This window comes from Pagrus pagrus (assembly GCF_965226575.1).
Source record: "Pagrus pagrus genome assembly, chromosome: 17".
Lineage (NCBI taxonomy): Eukaryota > Metazoa > Chordata > Actinopteri > Spariformes > Sparidae > Pagrus > Pagrus pagrus.
Genome location: NC_140201.1, coordinates 5,301,790 through 5,315,285, shown reverse-complemented (window position 1 = coordinate 5,315,285; position 13,496 = coordinate 5,301,790). Strand labels below are relative to the sequence as shown.

Below are 13,496 nucleotides of genomic sequence, written 5' to 3'. Positions count from 1 at the left end.
TCCAGATTACCACTGAAGGAAATCGCTTGTGTCGCGGCGGTAAAGGCTTGAGATTTATAGCAGAGAAAGCCTTGCTGGCTACAACGCTTTACTGTTTTTCCTCTTGTCTCACCGGAGTACAGAGGAGAAAGAGGAAAAACAGCAAAAAAAAAACATACAAATTTGTTTGATTTCTCTGTGTATTGTCTGTTATTGCTTGACCAACCTGTTGATGTGAAGATACATGTTTATGTGTGTCTGTATGTCTGCCTCTGTGTGTGTGTGTGAACTCTGGACACAATCTGCTCAAAGCTTGGCAAAGTGTGCACTACACAAGAATTCTGTTTAGGGGCAAATGTGCATTTAGTAAGCTCTTATTTTAAGTAGTATAAAAACTGGTGGTTATATCAAACATTTTAAATGGTCTCTTGCTGTCACATGATCCAGTTAATTGTTAATAATAGACTCTTCCTCTCTAGATCATGTCAGTATCAGGTTTCCTCACATTTTCTGTCTTTGTGGGTCTTTTTCTTCCTTCTCTCCTCATTCATTTCTCTCAGGTGGTCCAACAGCAGAAAGCCGAATGCTCTCAGAAACTAGAAGGCCTTTCTATGTGGCTGGCTGGAGCTGCCAGCTTATTGGCGAGTCAGAAAGCAGGAGCAGAGTCAGATGATGTTAATGTCCTACAAGAGAAGCAGAAAAAGCTAAAGGTATGAAACCTTAAATCACACTTGTAAAATCTCAAGGTCAACACCCTGAAACTGCCATGCTTATATAGATGTACTCACTGTAATACTGTCATTTAACTCATAGTATTTATTGGATGGGTGAACATGTTTACGTCTTGGACCATATCAAACCTGTTTTCCCTTGCTCTCCAGGAAGTAGAGAAGGACCTCAAGACCAAACGGGAGGGCATAGCTGAGGCTATCCGCTCTGTGGAGGAGCTCTTGGCTGAGCGAGGAGAAAGTCTGAGTCCAGATGAGAGGAAGAAACTCCAGGAGGCGCTAGCAACAATGAAGGAGCAATACAGTGCCCTGACAGATTCAGTAGACACGTCACTGACAGAGGTGAACTCAGCCATCAACACCACTGTACAGCAGAACACACAAAGGGTAAGAGGATGATGGTGGTTATAGATATAAGTGTTGTACAAATAATTTTAATATTGTTTACTTGTGGCTCGTAGTCGTCCTCATTCTCCCTCTTTTCTCTACTCTCCTGCAGGCAAAGGCTGAGGAGGAACTCCAGTCGACCCAAGGCCAGATAGACTCTTTGCTGAACGAGTTGTCTTTCCTGAGCCAACCAGGTGGGAGAGGAGTTGGATCTGGAGTGACCAAAGATGTTGTAGACATACCATTCTCACAGCCAGGAGGCGCTGTGATGTCACACACAGAGATGCTGCAGGTTAGAACCTCTCTTCTATGTGTAGCACATCAGGTCTTAAACATCTTACAACATTACCAAGTTATAACCTGTATAACCTTTGACCTCTCTTCCAGGCCGAGCTTCAGCAGCTCCAGTCTCAGCAGGCTCAGCTACTTCAGATCACACAGTCAACTCGATCCCTTCTGGAGCAACCTGACTCCACTGTTCCTCCTGAGGAGAAGCAGCGTCTCCGGGCTGCCCTGGATCAGCTGCAGGCCCAGCACCAGGACAAGCTACAGAGCTGCCAGGTACTCAACATGAATACTGATGTGTATGTTGAGGCTACAGCAAGGGCTCTGAACAACCTTATGTGCCCTAATATGTGATATGTGGTTGTTAACCTCATTGCAACTTAGTAGTATTCCGGTGACACTTTAAATGTTTGATTTTATGAGATAAAATTGTACAAAGCTAAAGACAATGGGCAGAGGGGTTTTACATTTTACTGATGGGGATTGATTGTTGGTATTTTTACAGTTTACTTACTGTTTCTGCTTCAACTGTTTCTTTTAGGACCGTCTGAGGAAGTCTGAAGCTCTGAAGGATGAGCTGGCAAAGTTCCTCCAAGAACATGGAGGTTTAGGTACCTGGCTGGAACAAAGTGAGCAGGAGCTCCGTTCACTTGGGGAAGGAGAAACTGATGCACAAGGCCTGAAGGGCAGGCTGGAGGAGCACAGGAAGGTAAACAAAAACACACCTTAATAACGCAATTGAAATTTCTCTGTGCATTGTTATTGGTTCATGGGAAGCTCCAACACCCAAGTTACTCAATCACAGACAAAATGTAACAGGCTGCAGATTCTCCACAAGATGGAGCTCATGTCAGACATATTATACACAGTCTGTGATACTTGCAGGAAAGTAAGAGCAGCAGCACATCAGACCTGCAGATAGAGACATGTCGATGCCACCTACACACAAAGAAATTAAAAGCTGCATGTTTCTTAAAATCTGACTTGACTCCTGCAGTGGACTACGTGCATACTTAATCCCTCTCTCCTGTTTATCTGTTTAATTGATATAATAACCACATCCTTTTCTGTCTTTATTTTTTGTAAATACCAATAAAAAATACGTTAATGAAAAGGCAATTTAAGAGTCATTGTAAGTTGTGCAGGATGCACTGTAACTGCAGATCTGGAAATGCTGGCGCTGTGGCCCTGCAGTTGCATTTTGTTGGCTGAGTCTGGTTTCAGGTGCTTTGAAGTGACGTGAAGTTCTGCTTTTGAACCCAGTGTTGCTGAGTAAAAACACACACTGCCCAACTATGCTTTTTTATCTTTAATTATCCATGGAAGACTGAGTTTCCACACTCAGTTTCCATCCATCCCTATGAACTGGCATGCCCTGAATGTACACTCTCACATTCTCATCTGGGAGCCACTGAGAAACTCCACTGAAGCATCGTGGGATAATTTTCTTATTAAGAGTCCCTTGATAGCACATTTGCAGTGTTTTATATCCTTCTCGCACATTTTTCCAGCAATTCTGGAAATTTGAACTAGCGACCTGCTGGTCACAATGATGCTTTTATGAAAATATGATTTTTCCAATAGACAAACTGTACATATCTGCACAAGTTTGTCCCAAACTGACCTGTGAATCTGTCTGTATTTTCAGCTCGCTGAAGACGTAATTTGCCACAAGGCAGACCTGCGCTTTGTTTCCATCTCCGGTCAGAAGGTTCTTGACTCTATTCAGGGAGCTTTGGAGCAAGCTGGTGGTTCAGATCCTGCAATGGACAGCACCAAGCAGCTAGTAACTGACAAGCTGCAGGATGCTAACCACAGATACACAACCCTACACACCAAGGTGAGCGATACTAGAGTGAAATCTAGAAATTGTTATAAATTGTGCTCAGTTAATTAGTTCCTCACACTTTGAAATGGTTTGTCTGTGTGTGCAGTCAACAGAGTTGGGCGGCCGTTTGTCCGGCCTGTTGGAGAGGTACCAGCAGTACCAGGATGAGGTTGTCTCCCTCCACTCGTGGCTCAGCACTCAGGAACAGAACCAAAGCATAGCCAAGCCCAGTGGAGAGACAGACCCTCAGAACCTGCAGAACACACTACGACAAGTACAGGTGAAGCACACATTACAAACATTAACACAAAGTGAGAGAGAAGGCAGATTTTCGGAAAAAGTATGGAAACATTTTGCTCATGATCTCGGCCTGTTGACAGTCATCTTTCCCAGCCGCTACATCACGTTGAATACTCTCCAAATAGTTTAAATTGAGTCAAGAATTGTCTGGAAAAAGTTGAATAATAAATTGGAAAGTGTGTGGGAATCTTGGTTTTTTCCTGTCAGCTATTGAAAGGATTACATTTTGACTACAAGTTTTTCCTCTGTCATCAGATGCTGCAGGATGAGCTGGCAGAGCGTTCAGTGCAGCTTGAGAAGGTGAAGAGAGCAGGAAGAGATCTGGTCAGCACAGATGAGTCTCCTTCCCTCAAAGCTGTTGACATCCTTTGTGCTGCAGGTAACTTCACTCGCTTTCAGTGTCAAAACAAGAACTCACAGACAATACACATCAGATTACACTGTTTTCATTATTTATATGTAAACAGATGCATGTAAGAATGACACGAGTGAATTAAAAAAGGTCACTTTTTTTTTTACCACCTCCTTCTTTTCAGATGGTTTAGAGAAGAGGTTTGGCTCCCTCTCTACCTCTGTGTCAGAGCGGGCAGAGCAGCTGCAGACAGCTGTGGCCCAGTCTGTCAGTGTCCAGGAGGGCCTGAAGGGTCTGCTAAGCTGGCTGGACAAACTGGTTCTCAATCCTGGACCAGTCCAGCCCACCGCACAGGCTGTACAAGACGCCCTGACCCAGAACCAGGTATGAATAAACTGAGGAAACTCTGCAGGACTTCCTGTCGAGTACAAATTATTTCCTAAACAATGTCCAAACGCAGCAGTCAGTCAGTCCAGTCAGTCCAGTCAGTCCAGTCAGTCTATGTTAATGAAACATGGTCTGCCTTCTTAAAAAGGGTTTTTAGGTATAATACAGATATTCCAATTTTAAAAGAAGGTGTGCATATGATCATTAATGCAGCTCAGCAGGTTTCATCATTGGATTAATGGATTACAACTCTTTGATTGGCAAATGTATGAATCAATATATTGCTGAAGATTGTGTTCAAAGTCTTAATTTGTTAAGCCTGACTTCTTCTCTTCCTTCCCCAGAAACTTCGCCAAGAGCTGCTGTCCAGGCAGGGCAGCGTAGAAGCAACACGAGACTCTGTTTCCAAACTCCTTCAGAGCGCCGATGCCTCCACGGCCTCTGGCCTTCAGGGTCCTTTAGATGAACTTACTCAGCGCTACGCTGCAGCACAAACTAGCCAGGCGGAGCGGGAGGCTGAGCTCAAAGGGCTGTTACCCAGACTGGAGAGCTACGAGCGGTTGGGGACCGACCTCCAGGTCTTTACACAGAGCCGAGTGAAGGCTCTGAGCCCGGCGGGCCAGCCAGACCGCAGCATGGATGACTACAGGCAGACCATTGAGGTCAGTAGATGGGTCATATTTTCATAACCATCATTGAATTATATGGTGTCAAGGTTTTAAGACTTCTTAAAGCCTCTAAGGGAATCAGTGAATTAGTTTATTCAACACTTGTGTCCTGTGTGTCTATTCTCAGGAGGTCAGGTCAGAGCTGGAGCAGGAAGCTGGCCAGCTGAAATCCTTCTGCAACCTCGGCACGGAGCTCAGCCAATCAAAAGCTTTCAGTAACACTCAAAGCTTACTGGATAATGTCAAAGGAGTCTCTGATGAGTTCACCCAACTGGAATCCAACGTCAACGAAAGGTAAAAATGTTAACAGACATGTGAGACATGTATTTTTTTAAATGTATAAAGCCATAACTGTAAACCCTAAACAATCAGTTATTTAAATTTACTAAGATATGGAAATTTACAGAACTTTGCGAGGGAAGTCAATCGATTTTTTTCTTCCCCCTTGTTAATAATAAAACATCCAAATCGATTGCTTCAAGTTGTTTTCAGTGGTAAACCGTCTAAACATTTGTGATGCTGTTTTTGTCAATTATGTAGTTTCCCATAAATAACACAAGGGGGCAGCAAATACAAAGCTTTCAGGAGTCTATCAATCCTTCACCTGCATAGTTCTTGATGCTCAAATATGAGGAGGGTCAATTCCAGTTTGACTGACGACTTACCAAATAACCTTAAAGAGAGTCGAACTTAAAAAGATTTGATTAGATATGATGCGACTGCTTATAAAAGAATCATGTGACTTGCTCTGCAGAACAGACTGTGCCACTGGCATTTCCAAAATTTGTTTTCTAAATTTGTAGCCTTCATGGGGCACCAGTTGCTATGCCTACCCTGTCTGACGTCGTATCAGTGAGCAGCCACACTTGAAGCCTGTCAGAGGGGGCTGGGAATTTATAAATACCATTTTACTTGAGTTTGGTGAGCCAGTCACATAAAAACAACCAATATAGTCTTCTGCTTTAAAGGTGTCCTGATCAGATGTGAAGAGATAAATAATGTGATAAGTAACTTACTTATATACAATCTAAAACATGGGTGTGGGTAGAACATACTATACATGATGTCTGGGATTACTGTGGATCATACTGTGTTGTATGATGTTTCACAGCAGTCGGTTTCCAAGTACTGCGCAGTGTGTTTGTGTGTGTCTGCTGTATGTGTGCACTGTGCCTGTGTGGCCAGTGAGAGCTGATGAGTAGGCCTGGGTGCTAATATAAGCAGAGTGGACACGGCTCATTGTCCGTCCTATAAACGGCCTACTCGGATGACTCCCAGCCTCGATTCCCGAGGGGGAGAAAATAGCAGCATGATAATGATACCGCTCCATGCCAGACGACTTCTCAGAGCTGTTTTGTCTGCGGGCAGTCTGCACTTTTTCAGCCATAGCTCGAGACAAATCGCATACAAAGAGGTCAAAGCTGTGGTAATGCTGCCCAGTGTGGACCTTGAATAATCCCTCTCAATAGTGCTTTATGTATTGTTTTTTCATTCTTTTATAGATTATAATGTAAAATCAGCTCAAGCAAGATCATATGATTGTTTTACTTTGTGCTGAAAACATAATAATGTGATTAAAGTTACATTTTCTCTGCTCTTCTCTGTCCTTGTGTCCCCTTCCTCTTCTTCCCCTCCCTCTTTTCTTATTGTTGTTTTTCCTTATGCAATTCTTCCTCATCCTCTCCATCACTGTTTCCTTCCTTCCTTCCTGCTTCCTACCTTCCTCACAGGTTTGCTGCCATCCAGGCCTGCGAGCAGCAGCTGCTGCAGTTCCGCGGCCTCTCTGGCTCCCTCCTCAGGTGGCTTCAGACAGCACAGGAGCAGCTGCCGTCCAAAGAGGCCAACCTCACCACAGAGGCCCTGCAGAGAAGAGTGCAGCAGCTCAAGGTGTGTGTGTATCCAAACCCTGCATCCTCAGGCTTTACTTAAACAAAAGGAAAACATTTGGTGAACATGTGGTTTTAATTCAGCAACTTTATTGTGTGTTCTTAAAGCTCAGTGACTTAATAAAATGCATTATCCCTTCAGGACTTGATGAACGACTGGGAGTCACAGCAATCAAGGGTTCAGGAGCTGAACAAGACGGGATCAGAGCTGGAGTCCCTCATCATCGACATCACCGCTCCTCAGACCAAAACTGGTAAGAGCAGGGATGGAAACACTGTCACACATATCAATACTTCCATCCTCCCTCCTATTTTCCTCATGAGTGCATTTTTGCAGGCAAGACTTAGCTGAGATTTACAGATGATATAGGTGGGAAGAAAATCACCAAGGGGTTTATAAAATAATTTGACCCCGAGAGAAACACAGAACTGAAAAAAAAAATAAAAAGAACACAAGAAAGAAGGGCATAAAATAATAAAATAAATGTGCATTTATAATTCTTCTCTTCAGGTAATTTGTTTTGGTACAGCTAAGCTGTCCTAGCAGGTTTACATAATGTTACAGTAATTTTCAAATATCTAAAACCTGTTACCTGTTATCTGCATATTTTAAAAATTGTACAGAGGTGCGTATAATAAAATGTCACCAAATAGAACATTCAATTCAATTCCATACAATTTCTGTGTTGCATAAAGACTATGGGTATCCTCCATGTCTTTTCTCACGTCTGTCATCTGTTTTCATGGCTTTTGTGCAGCGTCCTCAGTTCTCCTGCTGAGCTCTGTGTGCTCTGAAGTATTTGTGGGTTGCAGAATGTCTTGTTGCTGTTTGGAGATTTTGTCAGAACTTTAAATGTGTCCACATTATGTTGAAAGATTTCAACATCGCTGGTCCTGTTCTGTGTGTGATCATGCCGGCGTGAGTGTGTGTTTTAGTGGCACTGTCTCAGTCAGGTGTGTGTCTTTCTCCCAGGTGCTCCTCAAATCAATGGCTCAGCAGGTCCCAGCAGTGTCAATGGCATTCACACCTGTAAAGGTGAGCTCTCCCTCCAGCTCTCTCTTTCTCCTCTTCCTTCTTCTTATTTGTTGCCTCCTGAAAATAGGTTTCTAAGAAATATTTTAACAGCCATATTGGTGTTTATAATTTCCTTATAATGGTCACTTTGAGAGATTACCACACTGTTTCCTGTCCTGTGTACTGTGCTGTCCTGTCTTCTGTCAGCTCTCTGTTCATGCAAACATCTGTCAGTGGCAAATTTGCTCAAATTAAACATCATCTATTGCAGCATCCATCATTTATTCAGGCTACCTTGATCTGCCTGCACTGTATGCCTGTAGTTCTTATTAGCCTAATTTACTTGTTTTTATTAGATCTGTTGACTTAATTCTACCAAGATTTACCTGTTTTTTCTAATTCTGCCCTGCTGCTAACCTCCATTTTAGTATCGGCTAAGCAATTGTCTCCTTTCTTTCATTGTGTTCTTAGACCTGACAGAGCTCCAGGTAGCCGTGTCTGATGTAAACGGTCGATACGAGACGCTGGGTGGGGAGTTGAAAGAACGTCTTGGTCGCCAGCAGGCCTCGCTAGAGCTGAGGCAGAAAGCCAGACAGGGCACTGAGGAGCTCAAGAGCTGGCTGACAGACAGAGAGCACAGCCTGAAACAAGGACAGACCGCTTCTCCCTCCAGACCTGAGGTGGTACGCGCCCAGGCCCAGGAGAACAAGGTAAAGGATTGGGTCTCTTTATTATGTATGTTTTGTGAAGCTTTCCCAGGTGAACCATGCAGTAAAATGTACTAATTTTGTTTAAAATCAAATTTAGTAGCAAAAAAATGTCACATCCACTTTCCATGGTGGCATAGTGCCCAAATCAACACAAACATTGTCTTATCTGCTGATATATGAGCTAAATTAAAACATCAGAATGCTTATCTTTGCTTTATCTAATTAAAAGTGTGTGATTGCTGAATAGCTACAGGGTTTTTAAGTTTGTCCACTTCTTCTTTAGGCCCTGCTTTCAGAGCTGGCTGAACACTCTGGGAAGGTAGATGAGCTGAAGAGCACACTGAGGAAGCTGATTGCTGACAATCCTGATTCTCCTGAGGCAGACAACTGGAGACAGCAGCTTCAAGAGATAGGTATGTGCTGCAAATGACAAGAAGGACATAAGGACATATGGCAGGATGATGGGACAGCCATTTTACAGAAACTGATAGTTGAGAGCTCTGTCTGATATAATGCAGATGCCCAAAGGCAAAAACTAAAGTAGAAGGATGGGTGAAACTAAATGTTACTGAAGACACTAGATAACAGCTACTGGATATACTCTAATGTAGCAGTCATAGAAATACTGTACACTACTCATAGCACAGTTTACAAGGAACCTGTGTGGGGAGAACCTGAGGCAGTCATGTGGAGGTGACATGAAGGAGATGCAAGATAGTGACACAGGGAAAGAATTCTGCCTCAGGGACTCGGAACATTTCCATATTTTCAGGGCTTGTCTGTAAATTTGTTCAAATTGGCAAGAGTTTGTTAAAGAGATGATGGAAATATATAATAATAAATCGAGAAATAGAGTTGCAAAATAAAAGCAAGGCTCAAAACAAGGAAGTTAAGGAAACAAAGTAACCATTTTAACTCTAGTGCGTGTTTGAAAGCAGTTAAAAAGAAAGTGGCACAGTGCCTTAGAATTTGTAATAATTTTTCTAAGAGGTTCTGAGGAATTGAGATCAATATTATCCAGGGAGAGAGTGGGAAGTGTTCCTGTCAAAGCTATTTGTTCGCTCGGCGCTCGCATACTTGATATTTTTACCAGGGCCTTCTATGAGGTAACCGAGACAGAAATATATAAGGTGAAATCCAAGAAGGGGGCCTTTATATTTCATATTTCATAATGCCTTTTCAAAGCCATGTGGCCACAGACACACACACACACACACACACACACACACACACTCTGCTGGATGCCTAGAACATGAGTCAGAGAGGGAGAAAGGGACAGAAGAAGTAGGAGGAGGGACAGAGGAAGAAAAACTGTTTTATTGTTTTATCAGTGTTATTCACTTTGAATCAGGTTTAAATCAAGAGACTTCAGGAGGTTTCATCACCATCACTGTTATAATTGAGATTTCTCATTGTGCAGGATTAAGCAAGAAACTGGACAGAAAACATGAAACAATAAATATGCTACAATGAAATGTATAAACACATTATTAAAACTTTGCATATGGTGTGTTATAAGTTCTCACACTCCTTTCTTGATTCGCGATTTCCCCAGACTCCCGCTGGCAGACAGCCAATCAGGATGCAGCCCAGAGGCAGACCGAACTGGAGACTTGTGCTGATAGGCTGGGCAGCTTCGCCTCGGCAGCCAGTCAGTTGGGCCCGTGGCTGAGGGAGAAGGAACTGATGATGAGCGTGCTGGGACCGCTGAGCATCGACCCCAACATGCTCAACACACAGAAACAACAAGTACAGGTATGTGATAGAAGAAGAGATACTGCCAAAAGGTACAGCAGTTATCAATACACACACAGACACACACACACAATGTGGTAATAGATACAGAAAATCCAGCAAGAGAAGAAATACATCAAAGAAAACGATGATGATGAAAATTACTAATGTGTAGTAACTATTTTATGATCTGAATGAACTATAAATACTTGATTAAATTGGTTGTCTCTTGTTTTGAGACTTTCCTGGATCTTCAGGTTTTCCTTTGTTTTAAACACAAAACTCACTCCCATCCTCTGTCTCACAGTTTATGCTGCGTGAGTTTGAGACCAGGCGGCCACAGTTTGACCAGCTGACCCAGTCTGCAGAGGGAATCCTCTCCCAGACTGGTGACTCTGCTCAGGACCCTAAGGACCTAGCGGAGGTGCGTTCTGAACTGGGCTCCATCTCCAAGCAGTGGGAGGACCTAACAAACCGACTGAGTCAGAGGTCAAACCACATCGACCAGGCCCAAGGAACCAGTGAACGCTACCAGGTATGTCTAATTGGTTAGATTGGGTTAAGTGGTAATGTTTTACTGTCAGCATGATGGTATGATTCTCTAACCCTCCTTGTCTCCCGCCAGGCTTTGCTCAGAGAGCTCTCCTCCAGTGCCTCTGCTCTCGGTGAGAGGTTGGATGCCCAGGCCTCGCTGAGCGCCCAGCCCGAGGCACTGAAACGTCGCCTTCAGGAAACCGGAGAGATCAGATCAGAGCTGGAGAGACGGCGGACTGAGCTGGCCGAGGCTGAGAGGCTCTGCCAGGAGCTCAGCACCATTGTGGCTGAACCCTACCTGAAGGAAGAGCTGAGTAAACGACTGGAGAGTGTCAGCGGACCGCTGAAGAGTTTAGAGGAGCGCGCAGGTTTGTGGAGTTTCTTTGATTTATATAGTAACTGCTCGTAATAGGTTTTATATTACCCAGTGTTCTCTACAGTAAGTGTTGTAGTGTGTTTATCAGGATTAATTTGTTTGTAGTGATTTTCTCTACAAAGATAAGTATTCAATAAATATTTCCTTTCAAACGTAATCCCTCTTTAGCCATAATGGGAATATTGTTTGGATGATAAGAAAATCCTACTAACAAATCCACTGAAATAAATACAACAAAAAGTCCTATTTGTCCTTTTGTGTTTGAAATTGTTTTCAAGTGTTTATGTTCGTAATCCCTTTTTCTCTGCTTTTCTTCCTCTAGCCGACGGTCTATCTCAGCTCCAGACTGCCCTGTCATCCACTCAACAGTTCCAGCAGATGTTTGAGGAGTTGCGTTCCTGGCTGGATAAGCAGGCAGATCCCAAAGAATCATCCACCGATGCTCTGCCCTGTCAGCCCGAGGCCATCCGCTCCCTGCTGGCACAGACAGGTGATCTCCAGCGAGGGATCGCAAGTCAGCGAGGTTCCTACGAGCTCATTCAAGCCGAGGGAGCGTCACTGCTAGCCACTCTGCCTGCAGGTGGAGACGAACGGTCTGCCCTGCAGTCCCGCCTGGCCTCCTTGAGGCAGGACTGGGAAGGGCTGAACCAGAGAATCTCAGATCGAGAGAACAGATTAAAGACCACCCTGAGCAAAGCAGAAACCTACAAGCAGCACAAGACCGAGCTGACACCATGGTTAGCAGACTGTGAACAGAAAGATGAAGAGATCCAGCCGTCATTGGACGCATCAGCTCTGGACGAGGCTTTGCAGAAGGCTCGAGGTCTAACTCTGGACCTCGAAAGACGACAACCTCTCCTCGAGGCTTTCAATACTGCAGCCGATCAGCTGCTGGAACAGTGCTGCATCGGGGAGGAAGAGGTACACAATTTACTGATAACAGTCTTTGATTTCTACTCTGTGTGTTTGTTTATGTGTTGTCTTGCTATGCGTTATAGCTTAATTGTTGTCTCTATGTCATTGTATTATTATAAGTATTATTAGGATATAAAAGTCGGAAATCAAGCAAATTAAAAAAACTGAACAATGTAATGTAAACATTTTTTGTAGGTACGAGATGAAAAGGCCCAGCTGAACCGCAGGGTGGACAAACTGGGTGAGAGACTCCATAACCGCACCTCCCAGCTGGAGGAGCTGGCTGGCCGCCTGAAAGAGTTTGAAGAGGGCAGACAGGCTGCAGAGAGAAGGCTGGAGGCCGCCAAGCACCAGATTGAAGTCCAGGAGGCTTTGGGACCACAGGTACCAAACATATTGTTATTGTCCACATGTCACTTTCATCATTCCTTAAGAACTGCATTTATATAATTACGTCATTATTATAGCTATCCATATTTACTTCTTTCCTATTCAGGCATGCAGTGCAAAAAGCCTGGAGCGGCTCAGAAGTCAGCAGGAGAATCTCAGGTCCCTGAAGCCTCAGGTGGTCTACCTCAGAGACCTGGCCCAGGGGCTGGTACAGGACTCACCACAGACAGCAGGAGGCAGCACTGAGGGCACACAGAGGCTTCAGGAGCTGGCCAAAGAAACTGAGAAAGACTATGATGACGTTACTGAGAAGGTGAGGAGCAGGGTCATAGTTAGGAAAAGAGACATAAAGTGGAAAGTGTTGTTGTTTAACATGCTCCAGATGCTCCAGGTTTGCAAAGTGAGTATCAGGTAAATCAAGATAGTAAACATACTTCAAACAATTACATTATGTGAGGGCACTTGTTCATGTTTTGAGTTACTGGATGTTCAAAATATTTTCCAACACACTGTACAGTGCACTGATGAGATTCAGGTGGTTGTGGTTATAGTTCTTTGTAGTTTAGTGTTGGCACTTAAGAACGTACTCACATTTTTTTCATAGTTGACTTTTGTGGGGGGAAGTTCCTCCTCCCAGACATCGCCAGTAAAAGCTTGTGAATGTCCAAAACATACTTGACCCACATATTAAAGCAGTGCAGAGTCCTCCACCCAGCAGGTAGCCGCGGAGAAAGAGATGAAAGGGGTCGTAAAAGTTATGAATTAATGTAACCTCAACATGTTATGCTAACTGAAGAGAAAAGAAGTTGTACAACTGGTGGGGGGGGGGGGGGACTATTTATACAAAGGGTTGCAGTGTGAGAGGGTGTTGGATCTAATTTGTGCGTGTGTGTGTGTGGGTGCTGAGCAGACAAGTGTCAGTGAGCTGAGAGAGAGCAGAACAGCCAGAGCTGTCAGAAGAGTTTGGCTTTTTGAGTTACAGTAGTAGTCTTATATGGTCACTGTCGACATTCAGCACTTTA

The 13,496-nt window shown here is 43.9% G+C and overlaps 1 protein-coding gene across 9 annotated transcripts in view; it reads left to right on the top strand.

Annotated features, from left to right (window-relative positions):
• Window positions 1-13,496, top strand: part of LOC311272731 (microtubule-actin cross-linking factor 1-like) — a 225,858-nt gene that overhangs the window by 151,730 nt on the left and 60,632 nt on the right. For all 9 annotated transcript variants that reach the window (XM_084379322.1, XM_084379319.1, XM_084379316.1 and 6 more), the window contains 22 exons: window positions 540-689; window positions 861-1,094; window positions 1,207-1,386; window positions 1,482-1,655; window positions 1,921-2,088; window positions 3,028-3,219; window positions 3,314-3,487; window positions 3,763-3,886; window positions 4,044-4,243; window positions 4,591-4,908; window positions 5,042-5,208; window positions 6,645-6,801; window positions 6,943-7,054; window positions 7,774-7,836; window positions 8,287-8,525; window positions 8,809-8,938; window positions 10,081-10,280; window positions 10,567-10,794; window positions 10,885-11,161; window positions 11,492-12,090; window positions 12,280-12,468; window positions 12,581-12,787. In XM_084379322.1, the coding sequence (XP_084235448.1) occupies window positions 540-689; window positions 861-1,094; window positions 1,207-1,386; window positions 1,482-1,655; window positions 1,921-2,088; window positions 3,028-3,219; window positions 3,314-3,487; window positions 3,763-3,886; window positions 4,044-4,243; window positions 4,591-4,908; window positions 5,042-5,208; window positions 6,645-6,801; window positions 6,943-7,054; window positions 7,774-7,836; window positions 8,287-8,525; window positions 8,809-8,938; window positions 10,081-10,280; window positions 10,567-10,794; window positions 10,885-11,161; window positions 11,492-12,090; window positions 12,280-12,468; window positions 12,581-12,787 (4,482 nt within the window). The remainder of the gene's footprint in view (window positions 1-539; window positions 690-860; window positions 1,095-1,206; window positions 1,387-1,481; window positions 1,656-1,920; window positions 2,089-3,027; window positions 3,220-3,313; window positions 3,488-3,762; window positions 3,887-4,043; window positions 4,244-4,590; window positions 4,909-5,041; window positions 5,209-6,644; window positions 6,802-6,942; window positions 7,055-7,773; window positions 7,837-8,286; window positions 8,526-8,808; window positions 8,939-10,080; window positions 10,281-10,566; window positions 10,795-10,884; window positions 11,162-11,491; window positions 12,091-12,279; window positions 12,469-12,580; window positions 12,788-13,496) is intronic.